General features: G+C 41.7%; 1 protein-coding gene and 1 gene segment (V, D, J or C); both read left to right on the top strand.

The window, feature by feature from the left end:
• The window catches only part of LOC129195352 (M1-specific T cell receptor alpha chain-like), a 431,139-nt gene that overhangs the window by 347,946 nt on the left and 69,134 nt on the right, over positions 1-14,059 (top strand). The gene's annotated exons all lie outside the window — the stretch shown is intronic.
• Positions 3,925-12,319, top strand: LOC129195353 (T cell receptor delta constant-like). The segment is given in 5 exon segments: positions 3,925-4,404; positions 9,596-9,880; positions 10,505-10,567; positions 10,904-11,023; positions 11,654-12,319. Coding segments are annotated over 4 exon segments (561 nt in total).

The raw sequence follows: 14,059 nt of genomic DNA, 5'->3' as shown, positions 1-14,059 counted from the left end.
GGGTCTGCTCCATAATCTTGTCAGGCACAGAGGTGAGACTGACCAGCCTGTAGTTCCCTGGCGTCTTCCTTTTTACCCTTCTTAAAAATGGGGGTTATGTTTTGCCTCTTCCAGTCAGCGGGAACTTCGCCAGACTGCCAGGACTTCTCAAGTATGATGGAGAGTGGCCTGGCCACTTTGTCCACCAGTTCCCTCAAGACCCGCGGATGCATCTCATCAGGTCCCATGGACTTGTGCACCTTCAGGCTCCTTAGATATCCTCGAACCTGATCTTCTCCTACAGTGGGCGGTTCTGCATTCTCCCAGTCCCTGCCTTCTGTGACCTGGGAAGTGTGGCTCAAGCACTTGCCAGTGAAGACTGAGGCAAAGAAGTCACTGAGTACCTCAGCCTTCTCCATATCCTGGGGAACCAGGTCACCCGTTTCATTCCGGAGGGGACCCACATTTTCCCTTGTCCTCCTTTTATCACTGACATACCTATAGAAGTTTTTCCTGTTGTCCTTGACATCCCTGGCCAGACTAATTTCTATCAGGGCTTTGGCTTTCCTAACCTGATCCCTGGCTGCTCGGACAGTTTCTCTGTATTCTTCCCAGGCTACCTGCCCTTGCTTCCACCCTCTGTAGGCTTCCTTTTTTTTGTTTGACTTTGCCCAGGAGTTCCTTGTTCATCCACAGGGGCCTCTTGGTGGATTTGCTTGACTTCCTCTTTGTTGGGATGCATCGCTCCTGAGCTTGGAGGAGGTGACCCTTGAATATTAGCCAGCTGTCTTGGGCCCCTCTTCCTTCCAGGGCTTTGTCCCATGGTATTCTACCAAGCAGATCCCTGAAGAGGCCAAAGTCTGCTCTTCTGAAGTCCAGGGTAGTGAGCTTGCTGAGTGCTCTCCTCGCTGCCCTGAGGATCCTGAATTCCACCATTTTGTGGTCACTGCAGCCAAGGCTACCCTTGAGCTTCACATCCCCTACCAGGCCCTCCTTATTGGTGAGAATAAGGTCCAGCATAGCACCTCTCCTCACGGGCTCCTCTGTCACTTGGAGGAGAAAGTTATCATCGATAAATTCCAGGAACTTCCTGGATTGCTTGCGCTCAACTGCATTGTCCCTCCAGCAGATGTCAGGGTGGTTGAAGTCCCCCATAAGGACCAGGGCTTGTGAGCGTGAGGCTGCTCCTATCTGCCTATAGAGGGCTTCATCGGCTCGGTCCCCCTGATCAGGTGGCCTCTAGCAGACCCCCACTATGATGTCCCCTGCCCCAGCACTCCCTTTAATCCTGACCCACAGGCTCTTGGTCAGCTGCTCGTCCATCCCCAGGTGGAGCTCCATGCAGTCCAGCTGGTCGTTGACATAGAGGGCAACACCCCTCCACGCCTGCCCTGCCTGTCCTTCCTAAAGAGCCTGTATCCTTCCATCCCAACACTCCAGTCATAGGAGCTATCCCACCATGTCTCTGTAATGCCAATAATGTCATAGCCTTGCAGGCACACACACCTCCAGCTCCTCTTGTTTATTCCTCATGCTCCGTGCATTCGCGTAGAGGCATTTCAGTCGTGCCCCCGATGAGGCTGACTTATTGGCTGGGGTGGCTGGAATTCTTTTGATGTATCTTCCCAGTGTTACCCCGTTGGTTCCTGTTGCATCCGAGGCCCCCGGCTCGTCTCCTCTAGGCTTCGAGCATGCTGTAGTGCATCCAGCACATCTCTGAGCAGTAGGCCGAGGGCCCTCGCGAGCTCCCTGTCCCTCCAACCTGGGCACATCATCCCACAACATGTCGCTGGCAAACCCGATGTTATCCCCCTCCCCCTTCAAGCCTAGTTTAAAGCTCTGTCGATGAGCCCCACTAGTTCCTGGGCAAAGAACCTCTTCCCCCTTTGAGAGAGATGAATCCCATCAGGGTTCATCAGGCCTGGTGCCATGTAGGCCGTCCCATTGTCAAAGAACCCAAAGTTGTGGCATTGACACCAGCCACGGAGCCATGCATTTATGGACTGCATCCGCCTGTTCCACCCAACATTGCTGCCCTCAACTGGAAGGAGAGAGGACAATATTACCTGTGCTCCTGAATCCTTCAGTGTCCGTCCCAAGAGCCTGAAGTCCCTTTATATCACTTTTGCATTATGTGTCTCTGCTTCATCCCCACCCACATGGAGGAGCAGCAGTGGGTAATAGTTGAGGGACGTACCAGGCTGGGGAGTTACCTAGACATGGGCCCTGGGGAGGCAGCAGACTTCTCTGAGAGGAGGGTCTGCCCTGCGTATTGGACCCTCTGTACCCTTCAGAAGGGAGTCCCCTACAACTATAACCCTCCTTTTCTTCTTTGTGGGAGTGGTCACAACACAAGGCATGGGTTTTCTCGTTTGTTACCCATATTCCATGCATTTGTGCACAGGCACTTTAAAGAGGCACCCAGTCATGCTGATTTCCCAGAAAGTATATGAGGGCTTTCTTTTTCCTCATAGATACTTCCTTATTTATATACATACACTTGAGGTGGACCCCTTTCAGCCTTTTTTAATTTTTTTTTTATTGTTATTGTTATGAAGTCTGTCCTGTTCATATCATTCCTCATACATTTTGTACCAACTCTTCCTACTACTTTCTCACCTGATTATTCTCCCTCCCCAGTTGTTCCTACTTTAAAGCTCTTCTTATCAGGTTGGCCAGCCTGTTGGCAAAGATTTTTTTTGTCCCATTTAGTCAGATGGATCCCATCTCTTCCAGTCCTCAATTCTCAAAAAGGGTCCCATGGTCATAGAAACCAAGCCCCTGTTGCCAATGCCAGCTGTGCAACCGTGACTGGCAGGATCCATCCCCTCCTCCTCACTACACTCCCCCTCCCCAGCAGGATCAAAGAGAAACCCATCTGGGCCCACATGCCCTTGACCATCACCCCCAGAGTCTGCTTGCTACTTTCCAGGACTCCCCTGGGAGTATCATTAATACACACGTGGAAGAACAAGCAGGTTGTAGTAGTTTGTAGGCGTAATAAGTTTTGCAAGTCTTTTAACAATGTTCCCAATCCAAGTCTTGGCAAGGAGTAAACCTCCCTAGATGACAGGTCCAGCTGTCAGACCGGGCTTCTGTTCCCTGCAGCACGGACCCTTCCGTTGCTAACACACATCACTTTTTCTGGTGCTTCTGTGTGGCTCATGGTCAACGGGCTCAAACACCTTGCTTGACAGAGCTCCCAGCCCCTGATTTGCTATGACAGGACTGAATCTTTTCTGTAGTTCCAAATCTTCAGGTATAGAAGAGCCTTCCTCTTGATGTAGCCTCCTCTGTTGGAAAAGGCAGGAGTGGGCTCTTAAAGCTGCAGGGCCTTGGAGACTGAGTCCATGTCTTGCCATCAAGGTCCAGATAGTGCTAATGATGCAGAAATTGATCATCATGAAGGATTTGATCAAAGTGCAACATGTCTTTTACTCTTTAATAGACAGTTCCATGGGTACAAAGCCTCTACCTAACAAAACCCAGTCATTTTACCTACTTTCTCATCTTACCTAAAACAACATAAAGACTTCCTAAGGCAGCAAATGACCCCCAGACACTAACTCTAAGAATCCAGATTAGGCATATCCTCATGCTCATGAGCTTTGAAACCAAATTCATGCAGACAGTTTCCTGCAGCACAGAAGGATTTTCATAAATGCTTTGAAATAGCACTAAAAGTGCTTTCTTCCCCCCTGCTTTCTATACAGATTAACTCCATGAGACTTCACAGGTGTTGTGTATTCTCAAAGTTTTTACTTATAATTCAATATTTTTGGTCTTATTTTAGACCATTATTTGAAAGCCATATCATGCTTCTTCATGTGGTATGTTGGGACAGAAACCACTCAAGAAGTCATGTGACTGCCTGCATAATCCAAAATTCTGGGTAGTGAAAAAGAAGGAAGAGACAGTTTTTGTAATGAAATATGTCACTGTGTTTGGGGACTGGAGTACCACAATGATATAAACAACATAGCATCCTGTACAAAAACTCAAAGAAGGAAAAAAGGCAATATATTTTGGAGAAGAAAGGAGATGGGTGACTGAAATGATTAAGGAGACAAATACAAGATTCTTTTTGTATTTCTATTTATCCTGAAAATATAGAGCTCACAGGGTTTCTAAAAGATGGAAGAAAGGGAGAACTTGGAAATTTTGTACTCAATCAAGCTATTTGAAGTCATTGAACTATTCAATTATTGTTTTTCCCTTTCCAGTTTTGGAAGAAAATGTGGCTCTGGATACCTTTATGGGGTTGCACACATGGATAATTAGGAAAAATATCTGGATTTTCATCTCCTGTTTTTACCACACTTTTGAATACCATGAGGAAAGAGATATTTATTGGAATAAGTATTAGCAGTGTGAGGACAGATAAGCTTACATTTGGAAGTGGGACCACTCTCGCAGTTGAACCAAGTAAGTACCATTATTTTATCTCTAAAAATTATGTTAAAATTAAGGTGGGGGAGGACAAAGGAATCTAATGGTTTAGGTTCACTGTAAGAATTTTCTGCTGCAGTAATCCCTAGAATGCACTCTCTCTGGCCAAGGTTTCAAGCTGAACCCTCAGCTTGTATCTGCTTAGGAAGGCTTCACAGGAACAACTGGGCTACCTCTGTGTATTACCGCCACTCCATGATCCCCAAACCTTTGGTGTGCACTACTTAAATTTAACATCTTATAATTTATTCCCAGTCTGGATAGCACTCTAGCCAAAATTTACTGTGAAGTGTCCTATCCTCCAGTGGATTTTCACTGCCTCATTTCGAGCAGGAATGCTCAGTGAAGAGCTGACAGTAGAGAGAAGTTTTGAGACAGATCTTTAGCTCTCTGGTATAAGAAGTTAGTTTTTGACACTGGCACCACACTTGTAGTGTCACCAGGTAGGTAATTCCATTGGCATGGAGACAGAGGAGAAGGAGGTTGAATATCCTTTAGCTTAAATTTTCACAACTGTCTCATCCCAAGACCACTTAGAATTAATGAAAATTGGCTACAGAGTTGCCTAGGCTTTGAAAATGCAAATGTGGTAAGTGGGATTATAATAAACCTTTGTTATTCCTATCTTTATTTGGAATTTCATGATGTACAGAAAAGGGGTAGGTTACCCTAACCTTTTATATGTGATTGTGAATGTTGGGGCAGCAGGGGAGTTTGTCAGGGTGATCTTTGTTACACTAAACATCCAGGTGTGTACCTTAAGACTTGTTGCGATGCTTTCAGAGGTCTGTCTGTCTTTAAAGTGCTGCAAGAATGTCCCATGTAATTTTACATACCTAAAACATCCTACTCTCATTCCAGAAGGGCATGGGACTCCCTTAGGGGCTGTCTAATATCTGTCCAGGTCTGTAGGATATCTTGCATGGGAATAAATGTCTATTTTGGAACAATTTAAGTTCGCTTCCAATTCCAAAGGGACAAAGGAATAAAAAGTTATAATTCTGAAGAAAGATCTGTTCTTTCCAACCAGTGAATCCTCAGTTGTAAATGTAGGACCAGAAGAGACTGTCAGATTCCACTATTTTAACATCAGTCTACATTGATTTGAAGATTATATTTGTAAAAAAAAAAAAAAAAAAAGAACTAAAATATCCCATAACAAATAGTAGAATTTGGCAAGAAAAAAAAACAACCAATGAAACACAGTCTAAGAGCTGGCAGGTGGAAGATTGAGCAATGGTATTGCTGTTTCAGACATTTACAAAAATGCTGATATGATACTCTTGTTTGTCAGATAAAGGGTCTTATATGTCTTTTTTAAAAAGTTTAGCCTGTTGGTTCTTCTGCTGACAAGAAAAGATTTCTTTCTCATCAGCTGAAGGTAGCATGTGGCTCATTGACTGCAACAAGTTTAAGGAAACTTTTACAGTACATTACTTGAATTTCTAAAACATCTTCACTGAGTTTCCCACAACTTGGGTTAGAGAACATGTCATTTTAGAAAACAAAGGCATTAGCCTTGTCCTCTCCTTTACTGTGAAATGCTTTAAATCATTCTTTCTCTGTCCTGCCTATCTATCTTCTCTGACATCCTGATGCAAAATTACATGAAACTTCAGCTGAGTGAAGTTTCTATGCTGTTAATGATTGCTCTTTTTTTAGCTAAGGATAGGATGATATTTTCAAAGCTGCACAAAGACTTTAGGATTATGTTTGACAGTAAAAGATAATAGGCCTTAAGCATCTAAGTCACTCAGTATCTGTTGAAATACTTAATAAGTTGAAACCAAATTTTCCAGAATTTGAGCAACCTGACCCTTTTATTGTTAAAACTGGATTTCTTTGGGAGGTGCTAATATGCATTTTAAGATGCTAAGAACAGACATACTTTATTACCCGAATCTTTTGAGAATCCCAAAATCAAAATGACATAGAAAAACGTGCATCAGAAGTCACTATAGGATGGTCAAGGCATATTGTCCTCTTGAGGGTTCAGTTAAGGACAGATAAGGTTTTTGTTTCATTTTGTTTTGTTTTTGTTTATTCTAGAAAAAACTTTCATTAAGAATACTAAGGCCCATAACATTATGGGGTATATAGCTCTTCTGATGACCTTGTAAGATTGAAGGGAAACAGAAGTACAATTTTTTGTGCTAATAAAATTCCACTGCCAGAATGTAATACACAAATCCCTCCCAAAAGCAAGCAGTGGTGGAAATTCATGACTGTATTTTCAGGTAATGCAAAATAATGGGACTCATTTGAGACTTCTGGGGTCTGATACAGAAATAATTCTGCTTTATTAACTACAATTGCACTGTGTCCATTTGTTCTTGCTGAAGATCTTACCCAGTGAGTTATGCAAGAGAAGCAGCTTGCTAGTATACTGGCTGCTAGAAATACTGGAGATCAGAACACATGAAAAGCCTTTAAAGATCTTCTCAGATAACAAAGAATGCACAGGACTAACAGGTTCTGGCAAAACCATATTACAGCACCTGGAAAGGAAATGTACATAGGACAAATAGCAAAATGAGCCTTTTTTGATTTATGCATTTTAACTGTGTGTTACTGCTGCTCTCATCTTTGGAGAGGGGACTCAACTGACCGTGGAGCCAAGTAGGTATTCTTTATGCATTAACCTTTTCTAAGTTGTTATTGCTTGAATTTTCTCTTTTTTTCGTTTTCTTCCTCCTAAAACTCAGCCAGCCACTCCCACATGCTTTAAAGTCTCTAATTAGACTTTAGGCTTTCTATGTATAACAATTAGACAATTTAAGTGTAAAAACCATGCTGATCCTACTTCTCAGGAGCTGCCAAAGAATTTGGGCTCTGCAAGGGCAAGTCTTGTCTGTTATCATGCTGAATTTCTTTGGGACCTAGCATCTATCCACTTAGCCATCTTAATAAGCTTTTCATAGACATTGTAAGGTTTTAAAGTCATTCCTGGACAGTCTAAAGGGACATAAAGTTTCTATGGAGGTTGACATTGAAGTTCCTAAGACTTTCTATTCTGTCAGAGTTAGAAAGACAGCACTGAGAGGAGAGAAGGATAATGTACAAACCCATTAAATGGAATCTTATGCAACATTTTTGTACTAGTTTAATCTTATTCAGAGTATGGGTTAAACTGAATAGGTCAAATGAAGTCAATGCATGTTTGAGTCCTGTTTGGTATCTGTTTGCTGTAGGTGTTGAGAAGCATGGAGTTGTGCCTGTTTTATTAGTCGAGCCAACCCATGAAGTTATGGCAGAGTACTACCTGGCTTTCAACTCAGTTCAGTATTGGGGTATAGGTGGTGGGGAAAGAGAGTAAAATCAGAGCCCCTTGATCAAACCTTGAAAAAATACCCTGTGATGAATAAAATGTTAGACCTGAGGGATCTCTTGACCAGACTGCAAGGCAGATGCCATGCAAAATTCAAAGCCTAATGCACCTCTCTTTAGCAAAGAGATGCATGAGGATGCTTCTGACAAATTGGACATGTAAATCTTTTTTTAATATGTCTGATGATAGCCTTTCATAAGCTGAGCCCTTTTTGGCAAGGAAGCATGCTATATGATTCCCTTCAGTTTCATGTTTTTATTATAATTCATGTTGCTAATCTTGTCCTGACATTGGTATGTGGAATGTTCCTAGTTTCTCCATCTATAACCTGAGGGCAAAGACGTTTTATTATTTTTAAAAAATCATGATATCATAATGATTTGTTGGCTACTAAATTATTTTGAGACCAACTGTTTCCTTAAAAGACATCCCCTTCAAGTTTAAGCAATCTTATTTCATTACTTGTATGTCTTACAAGAAATTCACAGAGAAGGCTGCTGCTATATTGTTGAAATTGAGGCTTTTGCAGTTGTCAGGCCTTTGTCATTCATGTATGTTGCTTGGAACTGGGAATTCAACTCTAGAATTATTTCAAAACTGAAAAAATACATCTAAGTGTTTCAGAGTAACTCTTCTGAAAGATGCGTGAGAGAGCAAGGATCCCAAATCCTGTGAAAACTTGTCAGCATCTTTTAGGTTCTTTCAAAACTGCAGTTCCAGGGCACGTTTTTCATGCCTAGAAGTTTCTTGGTATCTTAATGCTAAAGGAGTACCACTGAAGGTTATTACACTAATCTAAAGAAGGTTGTAATATTTGTCCAGGGACATCAAGTTCATAGGCCTCAGGGTGTTCTTTCCTTCAAATCAATTTATTATACAAATTCTGCATTATGCTTCTAACTGCCCCTGGAGCTGCGAGACTAACAATATGGCACAGCACATGGATGAGAAAGGCCACACTTTTTGGAACAGGCACAAGAATTTCTGTTGAACAAGCACCAATCCTATTCTCTTTTCATGGTCTCCACACTGGGTTGGAATTTCTTACACCATGTGCAGTGTCTAGTGGGGAAAACCTCCCCCACAATTGAAAGTTCTTGACCTTATCAGAAACTCCTGGTGAAGTGGAGATATGCAATTCACAGGCTTCTGATTGCTTCTGTCTTTCTTTCCCATCTTAGAGACAAAAATCCTTCTTGCATCTGAGCATTTGTTACTGTAAAGATCAACCTTGTCCCCCACTCCAGAAGCAGTACTTCATTTCTGCAACTAATGTCATTCATTGGAGTAACCTCGCACAACAGTGAAGCAACAAACTGACTTCTCTTTGCCCTACCACTCTTGCTATGGTTAGACCTTTTAGCCACATCAGAAGATTTGGGGGAGGGGAGGGAGAGTAAAGGAAAAACAGTTATTCCCTCATGTCTCATGAATATGCAAGACAGTCCTTGATAGAAGTGTTATTTTTAGGAATCAAATTGTTGAGAAAGCAGAATAATTTGACTCATGGAGTGGCAAGCATAAAAGTTCTCTTCTCATTTGCAGATCCCTTACTTATAAAATAAAGAATTCAAATATAGGCACAAACTTTGGCAAAAGGAAGCTTAGAATCATGTGGAATTAAAACTCCTATAAAAAAACCCCTACTCTCATACATCCTTTCTGTCTTTGATCTGATCTTTTGGAAGCAGTGGCAAGAAAAAATTACAAAAAGGCAGTTAGTAATTGATAATGCTAGGAATTAGTCACAGCTAGAGTATATATGAACTTTAAGTGACTTAGCACTCAGGCAAGCTTGCAATAAAATCAAATCATGCCAAACAATGCTTTTTTTCACAGACAATCAAAAAAGTTCTGTCCCAGAAGTCCTTGTGATGTTATCAGAGAAAGCAGAAAAAGATAGCAGCATTGGAAGAGCAGCTTGTTTGGCAAGGAATGTCAGTACAAAAACCATCAGCTTGGAGATGTCCCCTGATGACGTTGTGTATGAACAGAGTACACCCGTTTTGACATCAGATGGGATGTACAATGCCATTAAGGTGGTCAGTGTGACAGAAGGCACAGACGTGATCTGCAAGGCCAAATGCAACGATGACGTTTATACAGCCAATGCAACATCGACAGGTACAATTTTGTGGTACAGCTGCTACTTATTTCTGGAGGCAGTGTCTTCTAGTGCTTGCTATTTCTTCAGCTAGTAATCATTGCCCTGGGTAACCATCAGAAATGGGAAAGACATCTGGTACTTAAGCAGGTAGAACTGAAAGATATTTAAAAGCATCTAAAATAAATGGTCTTAACTGTTTAACAACTTGGAGCTAATTTTTTTTGGGGGGAGGGGAAGATACAATAATTTTTTAAAATGTACATTTACTTATGACTAAATACTTCACCACATAGCAGCAAACCTCCTAGAGCACAGCCTGAAATAGCCTTTCTAAAAACAACAAAAAGTTACAGTGATGGTGTGTTTTGGTTTTTTTTCCTAAACCACTTTTTATATTTTGGGGTGTTGTTTGTGTCAAAGCTCAAATAGTAAAACCAAAACAACTGAGGAATTCTTTTATTTCCTTCAATTGCATGGAGAAATTTTCGAACAAGTTTAATATTAGAATTAGTGACCAGTCACCTGAGCCTCAGACTGTACTGCCCACATTTTCCTATGGGAAGGGTCATATGAACATTTTGTTTAATCCTTTTTTAAAATTTGGATATAGTTTATGATGCCTTTTCTTTATCATGCTACAGAAAAGAAGACTGAAGAACCAGTAACAGAAAAGGTTTGCAACACCACAGACACCTCTGCACAAGGTTAGTTACCTAAATAGATTGTGAAGTTATATTACTCCATTGGGGATAAATGCATGGAAATGTATTTTCTCAGTGGTAGAGGAATCAGAATACAATATATTCATCAAACACAATCTGCTTTTTCAAGGTAGCTATTTTCATAACAGACAAGCAACAGTAAGCAAAATCCAATCTAGGCAGACATCCTCCTCCCCTGTTGTTGCCATGTTTCTCTATCTTTTCCTTTGCTGCTGTTTCTTTCTCTGAAACTATTACCTGTGTTTTTTTCCACTTCCTGCCAATATCACGATATCCAGTGTAGACCATGATCTCTCCCATCTTTTCTGTATCACTGAGCAGATACCCAAGTGGAGAAAGCAAACATGCTGTCGATGGCTGTGTTGGGTTTGAGAGTCCTGCTGGCAAAAAGTATCGCCTTCAATACACTCATGAGTATCAAGTTGTTTCTTTTCTGAGGTAAGGAAGCACATAGCTTGATCTGTAGAAATACTGGAGGCACATGCCAGGAATGACTGCCTGTGCAGTTCTCTAACCCCACAAGCAATGATACCTGTTCATCTGCTCCTGTTTCCTTTAAATAACACTTGTAGGATTCTGGGGGAAAAAACAATGACAAAAAAACCCCAAACCCAACAACAAAACCCAACACAAAACCCTAACTTGCAAACACCCCACCCCCACCCCTCAACCCACAAAGAAAATAGCCTCTTTCTGTATCCAAAGCTCAGTTCTTGGTGGCTGGTCCCCAAATTTTCTTTGCAGCAAACTTTCTTTGCCAGAGCAACTCAGGGATTACCAGAAGTGCCTAAGAGATATCTCATTGACTGTTTCAAGTGGCAGAGCACAAAGCCTGGAGAAAAATCAAGTCAAATAAGGAGTCAAAACAAGGCTTCCAAACCAGAAAAATGTGAGGTAGTGGGAGGAAAGAGAGGAGGGGGGGAGGATTTTTAAATTAGGGCATCCAAAGAGGCACAAAAGATAGTCCAGCCTTAGTTTTGTGAGTCTACCTGTCTTGATCTGGCAGCTATCATGGCATGTAGGCTCAATTGCATTAAATGTAGTTTAAAACACACTTTGCTCTTCCAGGCAGTGGGGAAGCAAGGCAACAGCAATCTGAAGAACAGCAGGAGAGAGCATGTCCCAGCAGCACAATGGGTTGAACAGCCAAACATGTCAAATCTGCTGGCAATAACCATCCAGAACACAACACAGCACCTTCCTCTTAAGATATGTTATACTGTTGAATCCTGCCTAGCTAGTTTATATCATTGTAAGAGTCGTAACTGCTTTTGCTATTTCTTTTTCTCTGTGAACTGAGGAGAGTGTATTTTTCCTCATCCCCCTGATAAGTAGAAATTGATCTCCCCACTCTAGCCTTTGCGTAGAAGCATCCAACCTGCTTCAACAGTTTTGAAAAATCCAATCCTCACTATTGATATATGACCCTTTTAAAACACCTTTTACAGGCATGTTGCATTACTGTCTGTAGAACTGATGTATTACTGCTGAGAGAATTCAGGCACGGTAGATGCTATTTACAGCTTTAATGTTTATTAGGTAGCTTTAATAACAATAATTTTCTAAGGTAGATGAGACAATCTGTGTTGGATCTGAAATGATTCAATTCGACCAGATAATGTTCAACCATAGAAGCATTTCTTTATTAAACCTGTATTTCTTCTGCAAAGTGTATGGCACATGCATTTTAGGTGTCTGTAGTAGTGACCAAAATAAAGTTTTACTAAGCCAAAATGCTGTGGTTTGTTCTGTGCTTTTTCTGCTGAATTTGGGATGGAGATTGCTGAAATCCAACTGTCCTAATGACCAGTGAGATTAGGAATACAGCTTTGATAACCTAGATTTCCTGTTGGCTGAATTTGTCTTTTCTAGACTTTGTACAGGGAAGTGGGGATTCTCTTTGGTACATTAAAAAGCTTCAGTAGGGCCATGAATTCTAGACTTAGGGGATTCAAATGAGGTCTGGTCTTTCAGATCACTTTGAAGAGACTCCAGCAATATATTTTTCACCATAGCAAAAATAGACATATGTCTAAGGAGTTATCAGTTAAGAGACAGCTTGATATGAGCATGAGGAAGGAAAATGCACATATCAGAAGAGATCAAGCTGTTTTTTTCCACTCATTGCTACTAGGAAGAGGCCAACAGGAAATGTATGGTGGTTTGATGGAGTGATAGTTTCCATAGCAACTTGACAGTCTAAGAGACCCCAACACACATTCCCCAACTCATCTTTCTCTCACAAGCAACAGGCAGGATGCTGTGGTCAACATTTATGACTAAGTTACACCATGCAAGATTAACTCCCCCTTGTTTAGAAAAACAAGTTAACCACATCCTGAAGGGGAAATAAGGTTTTTCACATACTGACTGTGTTAATGCTGGCTTTAAGACAGCCTCTACAGAGTGCGTAGTAAGATGTGTTTAATTTAGCTTTGTCAGGTTAGTCCCTCAGACCCTGCAGACAACTAGAGGAAGACCCTCACCCTATGCAGAAGATAAGTGAAATTTGCATGGAAAATCCAAAAACAGTGAAATGCTTATTTAGTGCATTCTACCACCATAATGTAAATCAGGGGAAGTTGTTCACTAGTATTTTTATCTGATTTTCTGATGACACACTGAACCTTTTTATCTTGCACTCCACACCTCTTCCCAATCTCTCAGGCAAGACTCAGACAGGGACTATTATTTCTGTGTCTCTGTACAAATCATGGAGTGACATTTTCCTGAGTAGTCCTTGGTTGTGCCTGAGAGCTTTGGCAGACCTAAAATCTTGCAACACTGCACAAGCAAGGAGAAGGATCTACAAATGTGTGACTACTGAGGGATAGCATTAACTCATAAACAAATTTATCAGGCAGATAAAGATGTCAGTCTCTAGTGTTTCAAACACCCACCCACATTGGTGTGGGACACCAGAGTTCTAATTTCCATCACAAAGAGATTCTTAACCTGAGTGACACCTCCATGGTCAGGTTTTTCAGACCTCCTTGTGCACCACTGGGAAAATGGTTGGTGTGGGAACATCTATGCCATAACTAAGCCCCTAAAATGTCAGTTACCCAAGTCTCTGTTATCTGGATCTCAGTCAAAAAACCAGAGAAACTGGTGTCTTTGAGAAAATGGTTCGAAGTCTTCAGACCTATGGATCGTGAGAAGGAGGGAACACCCATCCATCAGACTCTTATCACAGTGTATCACTCACCCACAGTGAGCAGAATTAGTCCCCATTGGAGTGGGCTTGCCTGGTGGGCAGGTCTGTGGCTCCCCTAAGACTTTATTTCAGGTCAGAGTATGTGAAATAAGAGATCTGTTTCACAGCTGGCCAAAATAATATTTCTGAGACATGATGCCAAAGATAGATACTGAAGACAGGCCAGGCATCCTCATACTGTAGCCAAAGCTGGTGAAGTCTGTTTTTCTCACTTCATCTGGAGAAAACTAGTTGGTTGTCTCTGTCTGGCCTTCTTC

Source organism: Grus americana, chromosome 22, assembly GCF_028858705.1.
Source record: "Grus americana isolate bGruAme1 chromosome 22, bGruAme1.mat, whole genome shotgun sequence".
NCBI classification, from domain to species: domain Eukaryota; kingdom Metazoa; phylum Chordata; class Aves; order Gruiformes; family Gruidae; genus Grus; species Grus americana.
Note: the sequence above shows the minus strand (reverse complement) of the source record. Positions and strands in the feature narration are given on the sequence as shown.